The sequence below is a fragment of the Asterias amurensis genome, chromosome 20 (genome assembly GCF_032118995.1).
Source record: "Asterias amurensis chromosome 20, ASM3211899v1".
NCBI lineage: Eukaryota > Metazoa > Echinodermata > Asteroidea > Forcipulatida > Asteriidae > Asterias > Asterias amurensis.
This window is the reverse complement of record NC_092667.1, coordinates 12,932,363-12,941,247: the sequence shown is the minus strand read 5'-3', so window position 1 is coordinate 12,941,247 and position 8,885 is coordinate 12,932,363. Positions and strand designations below refer to the sequence as shown.

Here is an 8,885-nt window from a genome sequence, read left to right as displayed (position 1 = left end):
TGCGCGCTCAACTGAGAGTTCAACGTTGATATTTTTTTTTAAAGGTTTGTGACACAGTCATTACACACCACGTGGAAATCGTGACTGGCACCTGACTCCATTATGAGAACCAGATCGTTATCCCATTGGCTGATGCGTAATTATTGCAACATTGAAATGAATCACCTGCTGAAGAGGCAGACAGATTCAGCTTCAGCGCCCCGACTTCCAAAGTTCACATTATTTTTGTTTTTCTATGGCGCTTCATAGTGTGGAGAGGCCTGCCGCTTTGATGTGCGGCGCTGTGATGCAACCTTCTCTGGCATGTACTTGCCCTAGCGTCTCGCAATAAAACGGGCATAAACAAATCAATATGAGGGGTAGCAATTCATTCGAATATTAATATTGTGAAAAAAAAAAAACATAACCTACTTCGGCTTTCCTGCGGGTGAACATTAAAGCTAGCGGCAATCATATCCGCACAACTCTAAACCCCATACCTCCCATTGCGTTAACCTTTAAATGCCAACAAAGCGCGGACTTTATCTCTATAAAACTCTATTAAAGACAACAAAAAACCTGTCCAAATAATTTGCGATACCCGTTAATCGAGTAATGAGAAAACAGTGAGAAAAACATGTAAACACTTTTGGTTTTAACAACCAAATTGCAGCTATTGCGTTTGTATCTCGAATATTACTTCACTCAGAGAACAATATTTCACCAAAAAAAATCTAGTTTTTATGAACTTCGAATAATCAGTATTCGTTTCAGACTAAAATTAAACAATGGTATTTTTTTTTAATGATCAGAACATCTTCGGTGTATTTTACTTGTTTTCCTCTGACTGAGTGCAAAGACACTAAAATAAAATTAGTTCCTATAACAATATTGTTTAATGTTAGATTAATAAAATTAATCGAATCAAACAATAAAAAACAAACAGATGCTTTGAGTTTACTGTGATTATCGGGTCCCTATTTTGTAGGCTTGGTTTTTATGTCTAAATAACACTTGGTTTAAAAAAAAAAGTTCAGAGTCTCTATGCACAACGTAAAATGACATAGATGTGAGATCTCAAAAAAAGAAAACTAGATGCTCTTGACTTTTCGAAAGACCCAAAGGCAGCTGAGAATTTAGCTGGCACCCAATCCTCAGCAATACATTTCAGCGTCTACTATAACGGACCACGAATGCGAACCAGCGAGAATGTCAATAGGTCAATCCGTTGGAATTTCCTCGATCGCAATGGTGTTGAACATTTCTGAAAAGATAATTGAAATCCGCTCAATAGGTTGAATGGGAGGGAGTGGTAGTCAAATGTTTCTTCTAGAAAGTGAAACTTTACGGGGTGAGTGGAGGGTATACGTGAATGTCACTCACTCAGGGCCTTGCCCCCGGGGAAAAGCGTCTTGATCCACCCACGTTTGAAGCGGTGAATCTCCAAGCAATTATTATGTATTTTGTACTTAAAGGCTGCCTGGCTTATTTTCGGTCTTGCCTTCACGCACTTTCCCGCTATTGTTCTTATCCTGACTGAAAATGAGGCTTGTAATTGGCGCACGTCCGCCACCGCTTGCAGTGGCTGCGCCTGTGGTCTCGTTTTGGAATCCAGGAGTAGTTTAGTGGATTTCGGGGAGGAGGGGGGGGGGGGGCTAAAGTATTAGTGATGCCCTCTACCCCGTATAAGGCCATGTCATAATTGACGTCGTTGAGGGTGCTGTTGTACATAATATGTTTGTTTACTACATCATTCTGCGAGCAGCATTAAAGACACTGGACACTATTGGTAATTGTCAAAGATCAGTCTTCTCAATTGGTGTATCTCAACATATGCACAAAATAACAAACCTGTGAAAATTTGAGCTCAATTAGTCGTCGAATCTGTGAGATAATAATGAAAGAAAAAAAACACCCTTGTCAAAAGAAGTTGTGTGCTTTCAGATGCTTGATTTCGAGACCTCAAATTCGTTATCCAACTCGTGGAAAATTACTTCTTTCTCGAAAACTATGTCACTTTAGAGGGAGCCGTTTCTCACAATGTTTTATACTACCAACCTCTCCCCATTACTCGTTACCAAGTAAGGTTTTAAGCCAATAATTATTCTGAGTAATAACCAATACTGTCCATTGCCTATAGAGTAATAATTGGTTGGTTTCATTTTGATCAGTCTATTATGAGACCTTTTATGTCAGTCTGAAATGTTGATCAAAATCTTCGAGGTGGGGTTCAAATTGTGTGACCTTAACTACTCGTCTTCCGTCTGCAGAATGTGGTGTAGATAAAGGAACAGCAGCCCTTGACCTTTAGAAATAGACTTTCTAAGTCTCGCGCTTTATTCGAACGTTAAAGTTAAAGTATATGTAAGTTAGTTTCCTTAATCGAGTTTAAAGGCAGTGGACACTATTGGTAATTACTCAAAATAATTATCAGCATAATACCTCACTTGGTACCGAGTAATGGGGAGAGGCTCCCTCTGAAGTGGCGTAGTTTTCGAGAAAGAAGCAATTTTCCACGAATTTGATTTCGAGACCTCAAGCTTAGAATTTGACGTCTCGAAATCAAGCATCTCAACGCACACAACTTCGTGTGACAATGGTGATTTTCTTTCATTATTAGCTCGCAACTTCGATGACCAATCGAGCTCAAACTTTCACAGGTTTGTTATTTTATGCATATATTGAGAGGATACACCAAGTGAGAAGACTGGTCTTTGACAATTACCAATAGTGTCCAGTGTCTTTAAGCAATGTTCATGAGAAATTGTGCCTGTATAATATAGACAGTCTAAGAATAGTTGGGCATTGATTTTGCTGCTTTGACCCATCACGGATGACTTCTTCTTATTATGATGTTTTACACCATAAAAATAGCTTGATAAAACAAAATCATTAAGTATGAAACAAGGATACTTTTGTAAATTTAATTTCTCATTGAATATAAAATAATTGCACCCGCTCCTTGCCTAATTTCTATTGCTAACACTTCACCCTACTGGGATTGATTCTACAATTGGCACACGCATATTTTCTTATAGGTATAAAACAGATTGGCTATTAATACAAAATATAAATGTGAAATGTGCATAATTAAACAGTTCAGTATGATACACAAAAACTATATGATCCATTCTTTAAATATTTTCGAATACTATGTTCCAAAATGTAATCACCAAATGGGATAAATAATGACAATAGAGTCTGAAGATGAGTCAGAACTTTAAAAAAAGACCATGTGAAGTAATCAAATACAAACTTGCATTACGGAGCATTTAAAAACTGCGATTTTTTTTTGATTGTCTAACACTTGCTATAGAGGGCGCTCGTCCAATAATGACAAATGGATTGGTGCTAAACACAAAGCTCCCGATAGCGACCAATCTTAAATGGTAGTTAAAAAAAAAAAAAAAAAAAAAAATCAACGTAGTATTTAAAAACCTATCAGCCTCTAGGAGAAAGAAAAAAATATTATTTTTATGAAAACATAATATTTTTATGAAAACATAACTCTGTTTTAAATGTTGTGTTGGTTTTAACCGTTTTAGCTGTTGCGCTAGGCTCACCTTACATAAAAACACGATTAAGTTGACCAGACTCCAACGTGAAATAATTACCAAGCATTTTCAGCAAATTTTTAAAACATTGCCATTTTAAAGGCACTGGACACTATTGTTCAAAATAACTGTTAGCATAAAAACTTACTTGGTAACGAGCAATGGCAAGCTGTTGTACAAACACATTGTGAGAAACGGCTCCCTCTGAAGTAAAAAGTTTTTGAGAAAGAAGTAATGTCTCACTAAAATAAGAATTTGAATTGACTTCGAGACCTTAGCTGATGAGGCCTCGAATTCAAGCATCTTGAATGACAAGGATGTTTTTTTCTTCCATTATTATCTCGCAACTTCGACGACCAATTGAGTTCAAATTTTCACAGGTTTGTTATTTTATGCATATGTTGAGATACATTAAAGGGAAGGTACACGTTTGGTGATTGTCAAAGACAAGTCTTCTCACCTGCTGCATCCCAACATAAGCATAAAATAACAAGCCTGTGAAAATTTGGGCTCAATCGGTCGTCAAAGTTGCGGCAAATTATGAAACAAAAAACATCCTTAATAAATGAATTTGTGTGCTTTCAGATAGGAATAAAATACTTCTAGCTAGAAGTATTTTATTATTTGAGTGAGAAATTACCTCTTTCTCAAAACTACGTTACTTCAGAGGGAGTCGTTTCCCACAATGTTTTATACTATCAACTGCTTTCCAATGCTCGTTACCAAGTCAGTTTTTAAGTTAGTATATGTTTTGAGTAATTACCAAACGTGTACCTTCCCTTTAAGTGAGAATACTGGTCTTTGAAAATTACCAATAGTGTCTAGTGCCTAGACATGATATTCTATCTCTTTATGCAGTGGTGCACCCAGGTTACACACAAATCAAACTGTGGAAACATAAAATAAAAACATATGACGAAAAATCTATGACTAGAGTATACAACGTAATACTGTAGTTAACTCATCAACCTGGCGATGGGATACAAAATCTGCAATAGTTAATTAAACACACACAAAATAATGATAATGAAAAATATAAAACAAATATTAAAAACTTGTTATTTACAAAGCAAATAAAATCAAACATAAGCAAAACAAAGTATACTAAGAAAAATAATAATCATACGATGACCTTAAAGTAGTATTTGTTCTCTTGATGAGTATTTGTTTCGATGATTGTTTGGTTGTTTGTGATTTTTATTTGCAAGGTGTTTCATCGTTTCCTGGTTTCTTTATTGCATCACAAACCGTTGTGGTCTTGATGAAATGGCAATATATAAAATATTGTTATATGTATGTATAATAAGTGATCGTGACCCTGCTGAAAAAAATACAACCCTTTCTTAACGTGATATAGACCTTTAACACGGGGTGTGGTCATCTTCATTTTACTCCATTCCAACTCGTTGTAACCAAACTGAGGCTAGACGAAATAGTAGTCTGGTGCCATGCGCAATGCACGTTAGCATTCATTGTTGTTATTGGAAAGAGGGAACATGAAGTCTCGGCTAAAGGTCATGCCTTGGTAAGCATAGACTTCTCCATCAGACTGTTCCTACATCTAATACCTCGAGGGCAAAATCAATGTCTGCGCTTTTATATGACACCCCACTGATCGGTCGTGTTTCCCCGACAGTGGTCATAGATGAGGACTCGCTGGCAACGTCGGCCTTTTCAGTTTCAAAAGCATCAACATCGCCCTCAGCAGCGTCCTTCTTGTCAGAAGCGTCAACAGCGCCATCAGCGTCCATTTTATCAGAAACATCAACAACGCCCTCAACGTCACTTTTATCATCTGCATCCTTACCGTCATCTCTTCCTTCGTTTGGGTTTTGGGACAGCCGGGCTTTTGACGGAATAGTTGCACATTGATTTGGATATTCGTCGATGACGGTGGTGTCGTAGGTTGGGTTGACGATGCCGTCCACATCGTTGTGTTTCCCCGTGAAGGTAAGGAAGGCGAGATCACCGTCAGCGTTCATGGTGGACGACTCGGGACGATGCATCGACATCCTGGTGGGAAAGCAGTCATCCTCGTCAATCTTACTGATAGGTCTAGTATCGATGCCGTCGCCACTATACCTGTCGAAAAAAAAAGGAGGAGTAAACAGGGGGTAAATAAATCGAGCAATAAACCTAAGCAATGATGGTGGTGGTGGGGGTGAAGAGGGGGCGGGGACACGGACCGAGTTTATACGGACATAACAATTATTGTAGTGGGGATCGTGCGCAGACCCACCCTTCAGACATGAAAAATCATGGGGGTGGGGTGGGGTGGGCAGACCCAAGCTATACAGAGAAACAATCGAATGGGGAAGGACGGGGGGGGGGGCGAGTCACAGACAGATGGGACTTTAAGCTACTGGTGCCGTGTCTTGGTTGTAACGCACGTAAGATTACCCACAGTGCACTTCATCGAAAAGAGAAGGGGTTTTCTCCGGTGTTCCTGGTTCGATCGGCAGCGTATTGCGCCACAGCACCTTGTAGACCAAAACATGATGCTATGTAAAAGGAGATCTCTGGTCTCATATGGTAGTCCCACATACCGTGCAGAAAAATACTGACTGTGGAAGCGCCAATAGAGCGTCACTGAGTGACTGGTATTGGCGCTATAAAAGAAGCTACTGTTAAGAAACAATCATGGAAGCGGGGGGGGGGGGGGGGTGTCAAAGCTACGGACAGAAACAATAAACGGGAGGGGAATCTTGGTAAAGACCTCTCATTTTCACCGCTGAATAACTGCATTCCCATATATGACATATTTATCAGTAAACATTTTTTAGACACAGTTATTGTTTGATGGGCTAAATTAAGTCAAAGAATAAGCCGAGTTTGGCAACAAATAATGTACTCACTTCTTGTAAATGCAGAATGCAGCGATTGCAAATAGCACAAGTAGCAGTACTCCTCCCCCAACACCGATGGCGATGATTTCTCCCTGCCCTAGAGCTGGTCCTGAAAAGCATAAACATAAACATCGACAGTCAATCTTGATACACATTGACCACGCGAAGAAACACGCATTCTCAAAAGTGCATCCTTGTAATCATTATTGTGTTCTTTTTGTCCATACCCTTGATCACTTTGACGTGGATTTTGTACATTTCCTTGTTAAATTAAACACCCCATGTTTTAGAATTCCCCTATGTGGTCCTTTCATATTCCATCTTTTAATTTCTACCAAGTCTCTACAATACCCCCATCACACCGGACTATTTCTCACTACGTTCTGAAAAAGAAAGTCTTGTTGCAAGACGATACCACTGGGTGCGGCGAGTAGGGAGCAAGCGCCGATGATCGCGATAGTTGAGTGATAGTGTGAATAAAAACATTTTTTTCAGAACGTAGTGAGGATGAGTTCGGTGTGATGTGGGCTAATGGTACCGAACACGAGCACAAAAGTTTATCAACCCAGATTGCACACAGTATAGTCTTACCTGCAGTCGCAATAGTTGTGTATGTGCCTGTCGATGTGGTTGTCGTTTCCATTGGTGCCACTGTGCTCATTGTCTTAGGAGGTGACGGCAGCACAGTGCTTGGCATTTGTGTCGTTGACGATGACATTGTTGTCATCTGTGTGGATTGATCCATCTCGGGTGTCGACGACGTTGACATACTGCTTGTAACTGTTATTATTGATGACATTGCAGTCGTCTCAGATTCAGTGACATTAGAAGAAGTCTCATCCGTCGTTGAGGGTGAATCTGTTGACTCTAGAAGTGTCGTGTTCAGAGTTTCCGGATTTGACTTTGACATCGTGGTCATGTTAGACACCGGACCATCACCAGTTGATGTCCTTACCGTTGAGTTCGCGAAGACAGGTTGGACATACAAGATGAGTAGCCCTAACACTAGGTTGGTAATCAACGCCATTTGAACCTGACAAAAAACCCAGACAATTTTTAAATTTAATTAAAGACACTGGACACTGTTGGTAATTGTCAAAGACCAGTCTTCTCACTTGGTGTATCTCAACATAATACATAAAATAACAAGCCTGTGAAAATTTGAGCTCAATTGGTCATCGATGTTAGGAGATAATAATGAAAGAAAAAACACCCTTGTCACACGAAGTTGTGTGCTTTTAGATAGTTGATTTCGAGACCTCAAATTCTAAATCTGAGGTTTCGAAAATTACTTCTTTTTCGAAAAATATGTCACTTCAGAGGGAGCTGTTTCCCACAATGTTTTATACTATCAACCTCTCCCCATTACTCGTCACCAAGTAAGGTTTTATGACTAATAATTATTTTGAGTAAGTACCAATAGTGTCCACTGTCTTTAAACCTGTAAATTGGAATACTAACCGACCGACTATAATGCAAAGACTAAAACCTGACATTATGAAAACTTAGGAATTTGCATGTTTGACAGGAACATGCGGAAAGCAATCACACGTCCGTTGGAAGCCGTTAACATGTACTTAAGAACAACATCAAACAAATGTTGGTGGCAAAGGTACTTAACAAGGTAGATCACCGATGCATACACACCACTGAAATACCTCGATACTCGATTGTTTTGCCTTTTGTAATTATGTATGGTTAAACATACGGTTTGCGGACAATCGAATTAACAACTAGTTTTATTTGTAAATTTTCCAGAGTTAATTTTAGTAATAGTTTTTGAGCTTACCGATTGTATCTCCATGACTTGTGTTTGCACCAGCTCGAAACAGGAATATGGGTATATAATTACCGTCACTTATAGCTTCTTGGTTTGGCACCCGTGCAACCTGCATCAAATACCTCGCCAATGTCATCCAGATCCGATCAACACTCACTAATAATCAAAGCCGTTCTGCTTCAGTGCTCTCCCAGCTACAGCCTACGAAAAGGCCGCCACATAAAACACCCGGATGCGGAAACGGAATATAAAAAAAAAGCATAGCCTTTTGTCAACGGAAAAAAGGGACTGGATTGAGTGTACACAAACATGTGGAGTTTCAAAAGAAATATTTCAGACTTAGGAGAGATTTGGATTATAGCATGACTTTCGTGTGCAGTTGTTTCCTTGTTGGGGCTGAGGTGTTGGTGCTTTGTTATACATGGCAGAGACGTACACATATCTGTTTTATGTGACTCCTGACATTTATCAAATTTATAATGCTCAAGTTTTTGTAAGGGTACCCCTGATGAATTGGCAGAAATTAAGTTTTGACCACGAATCGTTTTTGTTGTACCACGCATGTCATCAAATCATGTTGTTAATTAACAACATCATGATTTGCTGACACGCTTGTTATCACAAAAACAATTAATGGTCAAAACTTTCACATTGACCGTCCAAAGGTCCCCTGACGTCATTGAAATACATTTGTGAGTCGTGGGTTCGAATCCCACCCGAGTAATA

The 8,885-nt window shown here is 39.2% G+C and overlaps 1 protein-coding gene across 1 annotated transcript; it reads right to left on the bottom strand.

The window, feature by feature from the left end:
• Positions 1-2,895: 2,895 nt before the first annotated feature.
• On the bottom strand, positions 2,896-8,283 carry LOC139952324 (uncharacterized). The gene is made up of 4 exons (XM_071951426.1): positions 8,169-8,283; positions 6,971-7,412; positions 6,389-6,488; positions 2,896-5,615 (listed from the first exon to the last, which is right to left on the bottom strand). The coding sequence occupies exons 1-4, from the start codon at positions 8,181-8,183 to the stop codon at positions 5,078-5,080; spliced, it is 1,095 nt and encodes a 364-aa protein (XP_071807527.1). The 5' UTR covers positions 8,184-8,283; the 3' UTR covers positions 2,896-5,077.
• Between the last annotated feature and the right edge of the window lie 602 nt (positions 8,284-8,885).

Bases quoted from the DNA above. Each gene is read 5' to 3' on its own strand.
- LOC139952324 (XM_071951426.1), bottom strand. The intron at 6,489-6,970 runs GTAAGACTATAC...TATGCTTTTCAG, and splicing joins CACAACTATTGCGACTGCAG to GACCAGCTCTAGGGCAGGGA. The intron at 5,616-6,388 runs GTGAGTACATTA...TTTTTTCGACAG, and splicing joins GCATTCTGCATTTACAAGAA to GTATAGTGGCGACGGCATCG.